The sequence below is a fragment of the Marmota flaviventris genome, chromosome 17 (genome assembly GCF_047511675.1).
Source record: "Marmota flaviventris isolate mMarFla1 chromosome 17, mMarFla1.hap1, whole genome shotgun sequence".
In the NCBI taxonomy this organism is placed as follows: Eukaryota; Metazoa; Chordata; class Mammalia; order Rodentia; family Sciuridae; genus Marmota; species Marmota flaviventris.
In genome coordinates this window covers 62,995,093-63,013,750 of record NC_092514.1, presented here as the reverse complement: position 1 = coordinate 63,013,750, position 18,658 = coordinate 62,995,093, and the positions used below count along the sequence as shown (strand labels likewise).

Genomic DNA, 18,658 nt, shown 5'->3' with positions numbered 1-18,658 from the left:
ATCATCACCCAGTTCTCAAGCAAACAACCTCCCATTTAGAACTACACTCTCCAATATAGAAGCCACAAGCCACATGTGGCTAATGAGAAAGTGGTTGTAACATATGCTTGTAAGTGCTAAATACACACCAAATTTCAAAGAGTAACAAAAAATATAAAATATTATGTTGTTTTATATTAAATGTATATTGTATTAGTACATTTTTCAACATTGTAACAAAATGCCCAAGGCTAGACCACTTTAAAAAGAAAATAGGCCATGCATGCCATGGCCCTTCCATGTGGGAACAAAGAATAGAGGTTTATTTAGCTCACTGTTCAAGGGCCCATATCTGGTGATGGCCTTGCTGGCAGATCCCTGTCACAGAACATTGCATCATGTAACAGGAAGCACTCTCTTACTCTTATAAAGCCAACAGGATTCAATCATGGGGACTTCATCTTGGCAATCTTATCTAATCCTAATGCCCTCCCAAAGGCCACACCCATAAGCATATAGTCAGATTAAATGTCCATCTTCTTAATGCTTCACAGTGTATCAGTTAACTTTCCGTCACGATAATGAAATACCTGAGGCAATTAACTTACAGAGAGAAAAGGTCTATTTTGGCATGTGGTTCTGGAGGTTCCAGCTTAAGATTGAGTGGCTTATTGCTTTGAGCCTCTAGCACAACATGAAAAGAGCATGTGGTGAAGCAAACTGTTCACCTCATGAGCCAGGAAGCAGAGGGGAAAAAGAGGATGACACTAATGTCCCACAATTCTCTTCGATGCTCCCAGTGACCTGAGGAGCTCCCACGAGGCCCCACCTAACTCCTGAAGGTTCTATTACCTGCCAACCGTGCAAGCCTTTTACACATCCAAACCACAGCACTGAGGGCTAGATCTCAACATGTGAATCCTCAGGGGCAACACTGAGACCCTAACCGAATACAGCACACATCGCACCTCAAAGACTTTGCGTGATACAAGAAGCTTAGGAGTCACCGCTCTGTCCTGACGACAGGAAAAGCTGAACAAACTGGAAAATCAACAACTCTTCTTAGATACATAAGAAAAATGAGATCACAGGACAAACCACTGTCCCTAAAATTGGAGAGAGAATCACAACTTACCAGAGCAGAAGCTCACAAGCAGAAGCCTGTGTGGGAACAGTGCTGGACACAGAGACCTGAACTGTAATTAGTGAATGCCGGATGCAGTGTGGACAGTCTGAGAGTCAGAAACTCCAAGGAAAACCAGTCATCAGGGTGTCCCTACACTTTTGTGAGTTTTATCTCCAGGAGCTTAATCAGGTTCTTGCAGTGAATATCAGAAAAAAAAATCCCTTCACACTTCCGGCCGTGGGAGGGAGCAGTAGCCATGTCTGTATGCGCCAGATTGTACAAAAGTTATATGTTTTAGTCTGCTTGACATCACTATAACAAAATACCTGAGATAATTAACTTATAAAGAAAAAATACTTATTCTGGCTCATAGTTTTGAAGGTCCCAGACCAAAACAGGGTGGACCCACTGGTCTGGGCCTCTGGTAAGTGTGCTGGATGGTAATGGCAAGGAGCACCTGATGGAGCAAACTACTCACCTCATAACCAAGAAACAAAAAAAAAAATAGAAAGAGCCAAGGGTCCCACAGTCTCCTTCAAGAGAAGATCCCCGATGACCAAAGAATCTCTCACCAGGCCCCACCTCTTAAAAGTTCCATCTCCTCTCAGTAGCATCACCTTGGGGACCACATGGACTTTTTGGGGATAATCTACCTCCAAACCACAGTAGGATAACATATGTATAATGGAAATACCAAAAAAGAAGAGAGAAAGGAATAGATTATATCACTGAAGTAAGAGCAACTAAGAATTTCTCCCACCTTAATGTCAAGACATCAAACCAGGGGCTGGGGCTGGGGCTGGGGCTCAGCAGTAGCACACTTGCCTGGCATGTGTGAGGCACTGGGTTCGATTCTCAGCACCACGTATGAATAAATAATGAATAAATAAATAAAGGTCTACCAATAACTTTAAAAAAAAAGACACCAAACCAGAACTCCAAGGGTCTCAGAGAACACCAAGCAGGATAATTGTGAATAAATAAATAAATAAATTGTGATTTATCATATTTATGATGGAAAAAAATCAAAGAGAAAGAAAAAAAATCCTGCAAGAAGCTAAGAAGAAAAACTACCTCCCCTGTATAAAGCAAAGTTAAGATTCATATCCAACTTCCCAGAAAACAAGTAAGTAGAGCAAAATATTTAAAACATTGACCAACCTCGAATTCATAGGTTGCTTATCCTGGGATGATGTTTACCTGCTGGACAAGTGGTAATTCTATACCCTGCAAAACTATCCTTCAAAATTAAAGTAGACATTATCACTATATATATATATATATATATATATATATATATATATATATATGTGTGTGTGTGTGTGTGTGTGTGTGTGATTACACTACAGGTGTGACTTTGCACCATGTTCAGGCAGAGGAAGGAGAAGTTGTGCTCTATTTGTGCACAGTATGTCAAAATGCATTCCACTGTCATGAGTAACCAATTAGAACAAATTTTAAAATAAAATAAAATTTGAAATAAAATTGAAGTAGAAATAAAAACTTTTTCAAAGACTTAATACCCCAAAAGGATGTAAAATATCACAGATAACTGTAGATTACAGTCACGTGCTTCCTAATGACCTTTCAGTGATGAACAGCATATGGTGATGGTGCGTACCACGTAGCCCAGCTGTGCATGCTGTACCATCTAGGCTTGTGTACACCACTCTGCGACCATCACACAGCAATAAAATTGTCTACAAACATATTTCTCAGAATGCATCCCCAAAGTTAAGGAACACACAGCTGCAATTATACACTGAAATGATATTTTGGATATATTAAGTTAATAAAATACATGGCTAACATTAACTTCACTGATTTCCTTTTACTTGTTTAATGTGGTTACTCTAATTTTTCAGATTACCTATGTGGTTTGCATTGGTGCCTCACATTGTATTGTACTGGATGGTTCTGATCCAGAAGGTGCCTTGCACATAATAACCATCAATAACATTTATCTAATAAATATAGCCCTCTATTACCATTATAACTTAAAACTGCCCCCCTTATAACACGATTCCAAAAAAGTACTAACAATCATGACTGTAACGCACATGATTTTAAAACTATAAAACCATTGTTAACAACCAGAATGTCACCCCTCAGAGGGACTCACTTCAGCTTTTAGATTATTAGCCTGCTTCCAGACCTTCCTCTGCAAACATTTTGACAGCTGAATCAAAATAGTGTGCATGAGTCTGGGCAATTCTACAGTTTCTTTTTTTAAACCCTAAGGTGCTAGACAAAGGAACACAATTCTGATAAGAATAAAGGATATTGGAAGCTCTTAATAAGTCATGCTACATCAGCGTTGCAAAGACTGGGCCTCAGAAGTTTAGAGAAAGAAGAACAGAAAGAAAAAGGGGGGAAGGAAGGAAGGATCAGAGGGACAGAGGCGGGGAGGAAGGAGAAAGAATTTCTTGAAAAATACATTCAGCATTTTGAGGCCTGAGACTCTCCCATCACTCCTAACCCCAAACATGAAGGTCTGACACGAGAAGCAAAGTAACTCACACTTTGGAATGTTGAGTCAGAACACTGAAAGGAACCAGGTGTGCTGAGCGCCAGCCAGAGTGTAGACAGGCTCTTCTCAAAAAGTAGATCATTCCAGAAAGTAAGCCCCACGAACTACCTGAGAAGGAGGATATGCCCAGGTAAGGCTGGTCCCCCAGGACACTATTAGGATGCTCTCTAGACATCACAGACCCCGTGTAGCCCGGGAATGCCTTGTCTAGTAAAGACCTCTTTGGGTCCCAAGCATTTCACGTTGTTCTTCCTGCCAAACTGCTGCTACCATGCCACCTTGGCTTACCAGTGATCTTTGTAGGATTGACCCAATAATAGAAAAATTCTCCAGTTGTCTTAAAAATGTTTGCATTCCCATGTAGCCTGAGGAAGCCTGTCCTGCTGAAAAGCTCGCCAGTTCTGACTAAGATCGGAACCTGAATCCTATTCCCTTCCCTAAAAGTGCTGGGTGAACTTGGGGAAGCTATGTCCGTTCCCTGGGCCTCAGCTCTCCCGCCCATCTGTGGGGAATGGGAGATAATTCCTACCTTGCAGGGATGGATGTAAGAAAAGACTTGAGCCCCTAACAGAATGACGCAGTGCCCACACAGAGAAGGCTCGAAGGGAATGGGAACCACCACTCAAAGCCACAGAGACACCCAACTTCTTTGGCACAAAGGACTAAAGTAGAATCCATCTCCATCATGGAACAATCCAAACCTACTGGCCCACACAGGGGTCATGCCCAGGCCCTCCAACTCACTGTTTCCCCCAAGTGGAGATTCTAGAAAGATCTGAAAGCAACTGTCTTTGCGGGGTCTGGGCAGGGAGGGGACGCAGGCACACTCAAAGGCGTTGAGTGATGAGAGCTGAACAAAGGGCAAAAATGGGGACAAGGACCAGCAGTGAGGCCACCGGGCCTGAAGTGAGGAGGGGTGCTTACCAGGGCCAGGATGGCTGTCCAGTAGAGGAGAGCGGTGGCGGCCAGACCACTGCCCACAGCGAGGGAACAGGAGGAGAAAACACCCCGGGCCCTCGCTCCTCCGCCCCCTGGTCTCCTGCCAGCCAAACCCACTGGCCAAACCCAGTGGGAAACCAGAGGGCGAGGGAGCCCAGCCATGCAGTCCACGGGGTCAGCCTGCAGGCCACAGTGCCGGCTGGAAAGTGGCTCTGGAGTGGAAAACGTCCAGCATGGTCATTACTCCACGTGGAAGCAGAAAAGCTTTTAAAACCAGTTTGGGTGAGAACTTGACAGGTCATCAAAGCCTTCTGGAAACGCCCTCCATTATGATCACGGTGGGAAGGTGCTGCAGACCCACCCTGCGGAGGACGGCAGGGCTCACACTTTCACAGCAGTTGTGCCTGTTCCTTCCCGTGGCCTGTTGTGAAGGTAACAGCGTCTGTTTGCTACAGGTCGGAGCTAAACTTGAGACACAAGCGAAGTGCAACTCAGAAGAGTCCAGAACCCTCCACCCGGACCAGGACTGTGGTCTAACACACAGCTACCCACGGAGCCACGGACCTCGGCCTGTGCCTCAGAAATGGCAGGCCCTCTGACGGGACCAGCCCAGCGGGGGTGGCCCCCAGGGGGCCGTGGATTGATCTGTGTCCCCATGTTCCTGTGCCTCTGAGGGCCTGGTTCCTTTTCCCATCCAGGCCATGGCTCCTGCAGGCCTCTCAGCCACCCTCCATGCTTGTCACTCCTTGGAAAAGAGGTTCCCTTCCGAAGAAGTGGGGTAACTGGTGCCAAACCTAGCTATACAAAGATAGGGACAAAACCAAAACCAGAACAGGTCCACTGGCTTCAGCCCAGCCTGGCTCTCCCTTGACCTCAACTAAGTAGCCCATGAGCTTCTTTTATCTTATGCATTTCCCATTTAAATGTTTTCTTTTGCTTTTGATTATAATAATCATGCAAAAATCTCCCATAGTTCACCTCCCCAGATAACAGCTTTTAACTGTTAGCTGCAGGTCTTTTTTTTTTTTTTCCCCTTATTAAAATGCCACTGCCCAGGCTCAACCCAAGATTCTGATTTGATTGACGTGGCATGGGGCCAAGTATCAATTTTTTAAATTGTGCCAAAATACACATAACATGAGACTTTAGCCAACTTTTAAAACACTTATTGAAGCCCCACATAATGGTGCTCACTGTAATCCCAGATATTTGGGAAGCCATGGCAGGAGGATTGCAAGTCTGGGGCCAGCCTGGGCAACTTAAGTGAGATCGGGATCTCAGAATAAAAAATAGAAAGGGCTGGGAGTGCGACTTTACCACTAAGTACCTCTGGGTTCAGTTCCCAATACTACAATAAATAAATAAATGGCATTTATTGAACACCTACTATATGTCAAACATGGGGCTGCAGATACTGGGCAGTCCAAAGCCAACCCAGTCACTTCTTCCTAATGAGAAAGTCCACAGTAGCAATAAACACAATAGGGGAGGGTCAGAACAAGGGACCTGCAAAATCTAGGTTTTGCTCCCATCGTTCCATCCACATATGTATTTATTGAGCACACGCTACGCACCAGGCACTGTGAGTAGAGGTGACAACAAGATATGGGCCCCACCCTCACACACCTCAATCCCAGACCACGTGCCTGGGAAGCCTATGTAGAATTCTTGCCTCTGGGGGATATTTTGTTTTGTAAAATGCCCCAACCACCTGTGTCAGCTCAATTTACATAATGCCTAGGGCAAATGGGCAGAGGTTACTGTCCCCCCTTATAAGTGGAGTCACTCTGGCCTCACACAGTTAAAACTCTTTGCCCTGCATCACAGTGTTTGGTGACGTCAGGCTGCCCACCTGCCCGGCAGCACTGTCGGGGCCTTGCCCGCTGGGCCCTGGAGATGAGCTCCCCGCTGCCTCTGTTCTGCGGCACAGGAGGGTCTCAAGGGCCTCCAGCTGTGGTTGTTTTGAAGCACAGGCCTGGCCTTGCTCCATCTCAGTCAAAGACAGATGTCCTCGGACACATGCAGGCACCTAATCACCCTTAGACCTGGGAGCATCTCCAGAACATATTTGGAGATTTGACAAAATGTCCAGCCAGGCTGTCAGGCTCTTCGAGGGCACTGCCTGGGCACTGAAAGTTCCCCTGGGTAGCAAGCCTGTTGGCCAAACGGAGGGTAAAGAAAATGAAGGGTGGGAAGAGAAGAAAAGAAAGAAAATCAGCTGCTTGGTGGGCCTTGCTGTCCAGAGCTTGCGTCCACGGCTTCAACTGCCTTCTCCTTTCCCCATGTCCCCACCCCCTCCTGCCACTCCCAGACGCTTCAGGCTGGTGACAAAGGGAAGGCCACGTGGGAACCAGAGCGCGATGTGATTGGGTCAAGTGGAGAGTGGATCAGGAGTAGTTCCGATAAATTACGTTCCAAAATCTATTTCATTTGCTGATTGAATGCCACCGAGCTCTCAGTCAACAGGTCCCTCCCACTTGTGGCTTGGGAGTGGAAAGGATGCCTCTGGGTTGCCTACCAAGCCAGCTCCAATTGGCCGGCCGAGCCGTGTCAGCATCGAAAGCTCTGCAAAGGGCTCACGTAAAGAGGAGCCGCGAGATTTATGGCACCACGCGACAGGTTCCCTCCCACAGAATAGAGAAGAGACACAATCTGCTAGAAGTGACTTTTCAAATTATCTGCAGAAAACATTAGTGGATATTTTCCCATCTGCATGCCTGCAGGCCTTATTGAGTCATAAAAAGTAAATGATTTCCCTGAATGCTTTGACAAACCTGATATTTCCAAGCCATTTTCTAGCTGATTGATTTGCCATTATGCATCGGCGTGTCTCTACGCAGAGGGCTCCCTGGCAAAGACGGGGCTGGACAGAAAGCCCTCATTCCCTCACAGGAGGCCAGGGCCAGGAGAGCCAGCAGGGGACAAGGTAAAGGAGCTGAAAGGCCTGGCAGGAAGGCTTCCCAGAGGAGGTGGCTTTGGAGACCATCCTGAAAGGAGGCAGCAGGTACCTGCTCTTAGGGAAGGTGGGAGGAGGCATGGGAAACAGAAAAGTGAAAACAAGCAATTTGCTGTCTGCCTACTCAAGGCCAAGGTCAACAGAGCCCAGAAAACAACCAAGGCTAAAAATAGAAGTCTAACTGCTAAGGACAGGCTGGCTTGAGCCTTTTAAGACGGGCCCATAGGATGCTGGAGAAGCCTTGGGCAGTGACCTTGAGGCCAGTTGGCACCAAGATCCGGAGTTGGCCTGATTCAGAAGGAAGAGCACATTGATCCTTGCTCAACTTCCGCACCTTTTCTGGCCGCTGTTTGGTCCTGGAAGAGGTGTGTTCTGCCCCAACTTCCTGAGCCGCCCTTGATCTAATAGGAACAGGAAGATGGGCCTGGCTGTGACAGGAAGGAGGCACCCTGCAGTGGTCATGTGTCAAGTCCACACTGTGCTACCCTACGCACCCAGAGTCACAGTTCTGAAGGGTGACGTGAAGGGCTGGCTCCCTGTGGGGCACTTTAGCCCTCCAGGACTGGGCGACGTCCTGAACTCAGCCTGGCCCATCCAGAGACCCCCGACTCATGGGACTTGGCATAAGGATGATGAGGGATTAAAGGACCTTCCCCTCATTTCCTCCCAAAGTAGGAATCCTCCCTTACTGACCCACTGACTTATCCGAGGGGAAGGTCCAAGGACAGGGGCGCTGTGGCCTAATGGCTCCACCTTGCTAGGCAGCACCTGCTTCAAGCTCCAGGGAAAAAGCAGAAATGGGCAAGGGGCATGGCTCGTGGTAGAGCACTGTGTAATAGGCCCAGGGCCTTGGATTCCATCCCAGGACCAAAGTAAGTGAATAAATAAATAACAAGTGCAAGATGTGGTATCCAGAATAAAGACACATGTTTACGAGTCAGGGAGTAAAGGAACAAATGAAGTTCATCAGGAAAGCTTCCACAGGAGGTGACATTTGCAACAGCTGTGTAAGGAAGTTCTAGACATGGCCAGGCAGGAGAGTGGCATCAAAATAGACACATGAAAGCGACCGACGAAAGAAAGCTCAAGCAAAGGCCCTGAGGTGAGGTCCCCAATGCTACCTAAGATCCTGCCTGGACACACCTGGGGATTAGGTAAGCAGCTGGCGGAAGGGGACCGTGGCCAGGGATGCCACTTGGTGGCAAGTGCAAGGCCCTGAGTTCAATCCCTAGCATGGCAAAAAAAAAATAGACAACCTGATTGTAAAGGGAGAGATGAACAGAACTGAGGTGTGGGGCTCTTTCTCTGGGCAAAAGAGGATCTAGGAAAACCAAGCTTCCCAGAGGCATCTGTGTCCCAGATTGTCCCGCAGTGAAGTTGGCACTTCTAAGACACATCTCGTCCTGTTTACTCCTGTGCTCAAAGACACCAGCAGTTCCCCCACACGCAGCATCACGTCCACACTGCTCACGTCTGCCTAGTGTGGTCCACGCCTCACCATCTCCCAGCCCGTGCCAAAAAAATTTTTTTTTTTTTTAAATTTCAAAGCAGACGCCCGCCCCATGTGCTCCAGCCACACTACACAGGAGGGAATTTCGCTCACCACACGCTCCTCTGCTGGCCTTCAGGGTCTCTGTCCAGAAGGCCTAACAGCCCCCCTCGGCACTTGTCCTTTAAGGACTGTCAAAGGCCACCTTCTCCAAGAAGCCCTCCCCCAGCTCACAGTCACCAGTCTCTCTTCCTCCTTTCATCTCCATTGTGACACCAGGCACGGGTGGCTGCTATCAGAGCTGTTTGTGACTGAGGCTCTCTCCTCCGCATCAGGTGACCAGCTCCCAGCAGGGAGCTCTGAGACCTCCTGCCCTCTGCTCCCCACAACTCCAGACACAAAGCTTTGCGCTCATGACTGCTCGGCCTGTATCTGTGGGGTGGGATGGGGTGGGATGGAGCATCCGCAAGGAAGCAAGAATGCCAAATGGAGCTTTCTCAGTACCTTGTCCATGAAGTAGTACAGAACTCCACCCCGGCTGCCTCCGGCTCCATCCCCTGCTCCCCAAGGGTGGTCCTTGCTTTGGAACTTGGGCTCTAGTCACACTTCTTGTCAGCTCTAGGTCTTGCTCCTCCCCCCCCCCGCCCCCATTGAGGTCATGAATACCTTGTAGACGGATCTGACGAGCTTCCTTTTCCATATTTAGGCACAAAATGAGCTGATGAATTCAGGCTTATACCTGGTGCTGCTGCTTCACCTGTATGAGCAGCGGTTTGCAGAACTCATGAGACTCAATTACAGCTGGGTCTCAAGGGAGAGGGTAAGTCTCGTCCCAAACCCGCACTGTCTCCTGTGGCCTAAAAAACTCTGGGATGTGTTTATTAGATGTGCGTCTGTTGAGGTCCTCACGGTCACTTGGTAAGATATGGGACTCTGGTCAGGACCGAGATTAGAGCTGCTAAGTGTATCTACAGTGACCCTCTGTATGAAAAGTGATACAATATAGTGATTAAGTGGTCATTAGTGATCATATAAGAAAGTATGTCCCCCAAAATAGAGGCCAGCAATGATGTGGGGGCTGGGTGTGCACTGTGTGAGCGTGCCCACTGCCCGAGCACGGAGGACCTGTGAAAAAGAGGGCTCTTCCCCACAGGAGATCTGGTTAGCCATAGACTGTAAGAGGACCTCACTTCCTGATTTGCTTTGGATCCCTGGGTACATTATACCAGCACGTGTGTGTGTGTGTGTGTGTGTGTGTGTGTGTACCTGCAGGCACCTGCTGAAGGAGAAAGGATACCAAGAAATAAAGATGCTGGTGTGACTCTATCAGAGGCATGGCCATGTATTTACCAGGCATGGTCATCTGTGGCCGCCCTTCCTTTAACAAGAAGCCCAGGGTCCTCTAGGTGGCCAGGTGATATGGAGGGAGAGGCCTGCTCTACTACTAACTCTGTGGCTTGGCCTTTGCAAAGTCAACCACGGGCTGACCTCTGAAGTGTCCTAGAACACTTAGTCATTGTCAGGTCAGCACCTTGGGTCCCAGGAGCCTGCCCTCTTCATCAAATGGCTGGCTGTGGCCAGGCCAGGCAGGAGACAGGCCAGGGGCACCATCCTTTCCTTAGGTCATGCCAGAGGGTGGCTGTGTTCTAAGTGTTTTGGATTCCCAGGACAACCCTTGAAGCTCGGATCCTGACCTCTGCTCACGTCAGAAGGTCATGATAAGAAGGTCAGCCAGAGTGGCAGTGGACAAGGCACAGACAGTGCCATGAGGCCAACTTAGTGCTCTCCCATCTATCCCATGTGCCTCTCTTCCTCCTTAATTTCTTTTCCTTCTTTCTTTCTTTATTTTTCTTCCTCTCTCCTCCTCCTCATCCTTCTTTCTCAAGTGGACAGGAGGCATCTGCCACACCAGTTATGCCTAGAGACCCAAGCCCTGTGATCCCAGGTGTGGCTTACATGACCTCAGGTGTGGGCTACTGTGATCTGTTGGGAGTCACCCCTATTAAAAATACCAGATTCAAGCCATCCGTCATACACATTCTAGATTCGTTCCTGCTTTAAACACTGAGCTCTCAAGTAAGCAAACAGGCTGGGTCTCTGCCAACATATCTTCTCAGGAATCTCACCCTCTTTTTGACCCAGGCCTGTCCTTCCTTAACCCTTCCATGGTTTTAACGGTAACATAAATTCCTCAGAGAAATACATTTTTTTAGAAAAGGAAAGTACAGGAAGCAGGAAACGATCCTTTGTTAACATTTCTGTAACCTCATTTTCGTGATTCCACATCTTTTTAATGAACTTTTTATTGCACACTGAGCTTCGAGGCAGCCAGGGTTGTCATAGGTCATAGACGGTCCCTGCATCAGTGAGCCAAAGTGGTGGACATCAGCCACCCAACTGCGCCAAAGCAAAACACGAAGTCAAATGGTACCACCCAACAGATGAACACCAAGGCCCAAGAGCACTGATGCTAAGGAATCTTCCATTAAAGCCATTCTGTGGAAGGCCCTCGTTACCCCAGGAGCAAGGAGGGACCAGGGTATAAAGAAGCAGAAAGAGCCAGGCAGCACTCCCCTCTCACCACCAGCTCACGGTTAACCTGAGAAACCCTGAGACAGACCCCCCCTTCAATCATCCAGCAAGAACTGGTATGAACCACCCATTAGGAGGCATCCGCAAGGAAGCAAGAAACCAGTGGATTTTGTCATATTCACCACACTCTTTTGAATTTTGGCCTTGGTATTTTCCTGTAGAAGATACTCAGAATCCAAGGGTAACATTTAGGAAAAGAGAGGTACAAAGCCGGGAGAGAAACCCTCCTGCCTGTTCTTTTACCTGCCAGAACCAGAGAATTGGGCTTCTTGACTATCTCATTAAGAGTCCTGGTGACCTGAGTGTTAATTGTAGCGATGGCTCTTTCCATGCTCTGACATGCCCTGCCCTGCACCAGGGGAGAATATGGGCTCAGAGAATAAGGCTGGCAGCCATGATGCCAGAACCGTTCCTTTCTTTGAGGAGTTTATGAACAAGCCAGGAGACAAGACTCACATGTTTATAAAGACATAAAATAACTGAAAAGGAGTAACTGAGCAAGAGAACCAGGGGCCCAGCGAATTCCTAGAGGCTGTAAAGTTGACAAGACAGCATCTCTCTGGCTGGGGCTTCCTCGGCATCCAACAATTCTGTTAATCATCTCTCTTCTCAATGAGGATGTGAGATATTTGAAGACAAAGCCAGGACTTCTACACCTGTCTCTCTTGCTGAGTACAGGCTTTGTCACAGTTGACTGCTGACCATGTCCACAACACTATGGATTCCAGGAACACTGGGTGATTACAAATGTGCCAAAGAAAGAAGGGGTGTGTTTCGGTTGGGGTCTCATTGACCACTTGGGCACAGTCTCTTATGTCTTCTATATCCCACAGAAGTGCTTAGAAAATGCCTGGTACATGATAGGTTCTAAAAAAAAAAAAATGAACCCAGGGGCACTCAACCACTGAGTGCCACATTCCCTGCACTTTTTTTTTTTTTTAAATTTAGAGACAGGGTCTCTCTGAGTTGCTTAGTGCCTTGCTAAGTTGCTGAGGCTGGCTTTGAACTCATGATCCTCCTGCCTCAGCCTCCTGAGCCATTGGGATTATAGGCATGCACCACTGTGCCCAGCGCTCAATAACTTTTTAATGCACAATGAATCAGAACCTACTTCTTCCAGGGAGCGAGTCCAGAATCATATTTTTAGAGAAAGTGATAATACAAATTCCTAGAGAGAATAGTACTCTAGGTAAAGGAACACTCCAATATCAAGGTATATTCATTAATTCTGCATACTTACTCTATGCCTGGTTCTAAATTAGATGCTGAGAATACAGAGATAAGACCCTCCTTGCCTATAAGGCACTCAGCGTCTAAAGACAGAGAAACACACCTCAAACTGTGCCTGGCTCATGATAGAAGACTGAGCTGGAGGAGGAGGAACTCAGTGCAGAGCAGAGTTAGCTGCAGTGAAGGGCTGTCATCTCCACCCACCTCCTTCCACCTTTTCTCTGAGACAGAGTCTCCAGCCAGGCTCTTCAGGGACACCAGCCAGTGTTTCAGAGGCCTTATTTCTAATCCTTCAGGTCACAGCCTCTGCCAGCAGTCTGCCCTGCTCTGGGAGCCTGGTGGCAATGCTGCTTCTGTTACTTCTCGAGTCAACTGATCAATATATAGACTAAATCTTTGCACGGATGGCAGATGGACAATGGGTGAGGAAGGAGAGGGTACTCTGTGCCAAGGAATATGCCAAGGCAAAGAAAAGTCAAGGAGTTGTGTGGCCAGGGCAGGCAGAAAGTGGCCCAAGGTGTGGGCAGAGAGCCTGTCAGGAAGAGTCTGGGTATGGCTCTGGCGGCTACGGAACAGTTCCCAGCCTGGGACTGACAGGCCAGGAGACAGGGATGTTTGATAACTGCAGGAGCCACATGGAGGGTGGGCAGGATGGTGGGGGAAGAGACCACCTGGGCAGCTGTTGCAATGGCACAGGGGATTGGAGGGCCACATGGGGGGTATGGGAGAAGGGCTTGGGGGGGGGGTATGGGGAGAGGGGAGGCTGAAGGCACTGATGTTATTCTCTGCACATGCCCAGTGGGAGGCTGGCCTTTCCTCACTTGGGATGTCCTGGAAGGAGCACTGCCAGGATACACAAGTGCCTAGCAGCCTCTTTCCCTTCCACACCCACATGGAGCCTCCCAGTATTCAGGGCCTGCTCCCTTAGAGATCCCTGTTGGGGCTTCCTCCTTGCCTGGGTCTCATCTCCATCTGATTATTCCAGTGTCTTCTGAAGAAAGCACATCCCTTCGTCTTCTGTTAATGGTGACAAAGCCAGGCTAGGTGGCAGGGGAGGGGAGCATGGTGCCTGGGAGGCAGGTAGGGTGTGGAAATAACCCTCAGATCCCACTGGTCCATTCATGGCCCTTCCCCATTCCCACAGTTTCTACAAAACCAGAAACTCTTACCCTAAGGGACCAAATCTACCCAGAATATGAGAAGCCCAGGTTTGGCCCACAGTCAGGAAATCTTCCTGCTCACCAAGATGAACTTTTGTGGTGGAGCGTGAGGGTTGGTTAGCTAGACACATTCACCTGGCGAAGGCAACCAGAAGATGGAGGCCAAGGTCAGCACGATCCTGGTGTATAATTTACCAGGTAACCAGGACCCATTACCCTGGATGAAATTCCATCCTTCTCCTGCCCCTCCCCCCCTGCATGGGCACAGGGACTAGGGCTGCCTCAACACTGGCCACGCAGTTGCCCAGTAACAGTGTCCAGCACCCCTTGTTTTGTCCCCAGCCTGTCACAAAGCCCCTCTTCTTCCAGGGGAAGAGCACCAGCCCCTTCTGCCTTGGAGCCCACATCCCTGCAGGCTGGCACAATGGGCTCCCACGGAGTAAACAGTGTTTCTTATTGTGGCATAAAATGCCATAAAGTCAGAACAAAGAGAGAGCCCAGGGCCTTGATGGGTCTGCTGCTTCCTGTGAGCAGATAATACAACCGATTGTTTAAAAGCTAGTGGTGAGGCAAGTGGCCAGTGAGTACAGCCTTCACCCCCACAGCCTATTCGGCCCATCAGGGAGGGATTCTGCTATTCAGATCAATCACTGAAAGGAAGCAAGTCTGGCCACACCGCCAAATTTAGAAGCCCTGAAACAGCAAAGGTGACTCAGGTTATTGCTGCAGCTATGGGACTCGCTATGCTGAGTATGGACACTGCCCTCAGTACCTCTGCCCGTTCCGTGCCCCTTTAAGGTGATGTAAGAGGTTTCTAGACATTCTCGAGATTAGGGAACTGTACATCTGTTCACAATTGCATTAGAAAAACAATTCATTTCTCATTGTCTTCTTTCTCGTAGTTGACAAGAAATTACCCACAACCCAGACCGGAAGAAAATGAAAGTAGGTTTGGGGGTCAGTCCTGCCATTTTGAGGGTGTTTGCTAAATTACTCCTTTTCTGTTACTGTGTGGAACGTAATCCTATGGAAGGAAGTCATGACCACCACCCAGAGGCAAAAATAACACTGTAAAGCTTGGGAAAGTCACTGCAGCTAACAGGAAGGCGAGTCCAAGTATGCTGGATGCAGAGCAGATAAGAATTTTAATTCATCCTGAAAGCAAGGAGAAGGGTCAACAAAGGGGCAGAGGGTATCAGCAGGCGGAAGATAAGGTTTTTTTTTTTTTTTTTCCTTTTCCTTGCTGGGATTCTCCAGCATCCAGCACTTGGTGAGCTGGGGGGGGGGGGGTCTCTCAGGATCCTGTCTGGAATTTTCCTTCCCAAACCCTGAAGTGGGGACTGTTTGGCCGTTACCAAAAGGAACTGCATTCAAAACAAGCAAGGGCTTGATTGGATTCTCTCACCATTCGGCCCAATTCAGTGGGTCTGCTGGATTCAGAACAAAGCAAACACGTCTGAGAAAAGTCTCTGAAAGGCAGAGATCTCCAAGCATGTCCAGAAAAGTCTCCTCACTGTTCCTTATTTCATTCTGGACTGGAGAAAATGTGCTTAATTAAAGCAGGGGGGGCTCAAAGTCAGACTCAGGAAGAACTTCTCTATCAGGAGGGAGAATAAACACTGCAGTGAATTGAGGTGGGTGTGACTATTGGATCCCCAGGAGGTTCTCTGGGTGTGAAATCTTAAAACGACCTGCCTGGAAAGGTTTAGAACAGTGGCTCCTCTGCTGGCTTTCCCATCAGAATCACCGGGGCACTTACCCAAAACACAGATCCCCCGGGCCCTCCGGCGATGGGGCGGGGCCCTGCAATGTCTCTTTCAGGCACAGACCCCGGTGACTCTGATGCAGCTGGCCACGGGGATGTTTTAGATAACCCCACAAGACCCTCCCAGGCAGCTCAGCTCTCCCCAGGGTGGGACCCAGCCTGCGACCCGAAAGAGCCAATTTGTCATTCGGGGCACGCAGTCCCGGGGAGCCGAGCTGACCGTTTCCCGAGGCCGGGGAGGGCCCTTCCTTGCATTCACAAAAGGAGCCCACCGAGCCAGAGTCCCCGCGCGTCCGCGGAGTCCCGCGAGCCGGCCCGGGGCCCAGCGCCCCCTCCAGCTCGCGAGGTCCGGGGGACGCTCCGGGGGGCCGCCCTCAGACCCGGCCTGGTCGCCTGGGCGGGCAGCCAGGAAGGGAGCGGTGAGGTCTTTCAAGGACCTTTGTGTCGCCGCAGCACGCACCACCTCCGGGGGAAAACGCCTCTGCGCCTCGGCTGGTCGCCCCGCGGGTGCTCAGCTTGGCCCAGGCGAGAGCCACCGAGCCCCAGCGCAGCGGGCAGGGAGGACCGCAGGCCCCGGCGCCGCGCCCAGCTGCGCCCCCTCCCCAGCCCCGCCCGGAGGCGCCCGCGGCTCTTCCCGGCTCCGGGAACCTGCGGCGCGGGGCGCGCCCCGGAGGGTTCGGGTGGGCAGGGGCGCCCTCTAGTGCCCCGCGCGGGCTGCGGCAACCTGCCGCCCTGGCAGCCGCGGAGCCGCCCAGTCTGCTCCTCCAGCCATCCTGGCCGGGGCTTGGGGACCGGGAAGTGGCACCCTGGCCTCGAAGGCCAGGCCTCACGGAGGCTACCGTTTCTGGAGGGCAGAAGAGCATCCTTAGTAGGCGCTGCTGGAAAGGCCGTCTCCAAGGAGCGGAAGGAGGGCCCCCTTCTATCCTCCCTGCTGCTCTGAGGCAGATGGTCCCACTGATCAGCCACAACTCTTGCCATCTTTTTCTGTGAACTAGAAGCAGCTTTAGGATCCCCACCATCACTTCCCGCCGGTCCTATCCCCAATGTAGGGGCAGCCAGTTATCCCCTGGAAACAGATTCTGGTCCTCCCCACCTGCCCTGTCCTCCCCACCTGCCCCAGTGCTGCAGTGTCTCCGGGCACAGTGCAGGCAGAGAAAAAAGCCCTGCACTGAGAGGGACCCTGGCAAGCTGGCCAGTGGCTGCCTTTGCCTGGCTTCACACCAGAGCCATTATCAAGACAAAAACCCAGACAGCCTGAGACAGAGCCAGAGGCCTCCAGCCGTCCTTCTGGGCCACCTTTTTTTTTTCCCTGTCCCCCCCACCCCCACCCAAAGCTGGCATGACTCACCTGGTCACGGGCACTTTGTTAATATGGGCTGCCAGCACTGAGTCACAGCTGTGACCTGCCACCCCAGCTCAGTTCAGGTAAACAGGGAGGGAAAGGCAAAACATCAGGGCACACCAGGTGGCACAACAAGTGCCAGCTTCCTGGTGGCTCTGTGGTGCCTACTGGGCACCCTTTGCTGAACTTGGGAACCAAAGCCCTAAATGGCACCAAGGTAAGAGAGAGTCCCTGGAGAGAGTCCCTGGATATGCATGCCAACTTGTCACACAACTTTGTGACCCATCCCCCTAACAACACTTTCTAGCTGGCAAAAATGACTGTCACCATAGCCAAGACCAAGGCCCTGGAGGGGAACAAAGACTACCTGTTGATATCCAGACAGGTGAGGACAGGACTGGGACAGGCATGAGGCCAACGGCTGGGCCAGAGCACCCTCCCTCTTGCTCTCCCCCAAACACAAGCCAAGAAGCACAGAATGGGTGAGGAACTGGGCACCTTGTGGAGTGGGGGCTTCCATTAGGTGAAATGTAGCACTGAGAGGGTCCTGGTAAGGATGGGGGATGTCACTTGCCCCCAACTCCCTTCCCTTCTTCATCAGTCAGAAACCTTTCTCAATAGTGTTTTTCAAGGTGAAAAGAAATACACTGAGAACAAGATTTCCCCAATAATAAGGAGAGCCCCTCACTCTTCCTGCTCCTCTGGGACTCTACTGCCACCCCAATGCCTCTGTGCCTTCCACCCTCCTGTTATGTGTTCTTCTGCCTCGCCATTGACCCAAAAAGACATCTTAGAAGCCCAACTCAATCTCTCCACCTCCCTGTCACCTCCACTGCTAGGCAATAGAGATTGATGTGGGGACATTATTCTGAGAGGAGGCAAAGTCTCTTCCAGCTATTTGGCCTGCACACGTTAGTGTACCAAGCAGTGCCGGGATGCAGGGATGACTGAGTTGCATTCATTGAGTGGCTTACAGTGCAGCTTGCCCTTGGTCCAGCTGGAAGCCCTATAGGTCAGACTGGGGATTCCCCAGCCCCAGACTACAGATGTCTGTCCCCAGACTGTTCCAGGCATGGTAGCCATGTGTGTGAAAGAATGAAGGGCAGCAATGCCATGCCCTTTCAGGGCAGATTCCACAGTCTGCTGTGGCCTATGGCCTGAGAGATCTTCTTGTTTTGTAGATTCCGAGTTGGGAGATGGAAATGAAAGCGTTTATCCAAGCCGGGTCATCTAGCAAGGAAGCTGGCCGTGGAGCTCAGCAGAGACCTCTCCACTCAACAGCCCCTTCCGTGCCCCCACATGTCTCCCTCCCTCCTCTTCACTGAAATTGAAACCAACGTGTTCCAAGTTACCATTTGTGCCTTGTGCCACTCTCTCCCTGGGGTCTGGCTTGAACATCCCAGGCAGCAACAGGTCAGGCACCCTGGGGCTGTTGAGCACCTGGCAGGCTGTCCTGCTACTGCCCCTCAGCCCAGAAGCCCAAGGGGACCCAATGGCCCTGGCAGGCCCAGCAGACTGGGATCCCACTGCCGAGGCGCCTGTTCATGCCT

The 18,658-nt window shown here is 50.2% G+C and overlaps 1 protein-coding gene across 2 annotated transcripts in view; it reads left to right on the top strand.

The window, feature by feature from the left end:
• The window catches only part of Marchf10 (membrane associated ring-CH-type finger 10), an 81,527-nt gene extending 63,185 nt beyond the window's left edge, over positions 1 to 18,342 (top strand). For both annotated transcript variants that reach the window (XM_027946336.2, XM_027946333.2), the window contains exons 8-10: positions 9,726 to 9,839; positions 14,904 to 14,946; positions 18,290 to 18,342. In XM_027946336.2, coding sequence (XP_027802137.1) covers positions 9,726 to 9,839; positions 14,904 to 14,946; positions 18,290 to 18,342 — 210 coding nt within the window. The remainder of the gene's footprint in view (positions 1 to 9,725; positions 9,840 to 14,903; positions 14,947 to 18,289) is intronic.
• The last annotated feature ends 316 nt before the right edge of the window (positions 18,343 to 18,658 follow it).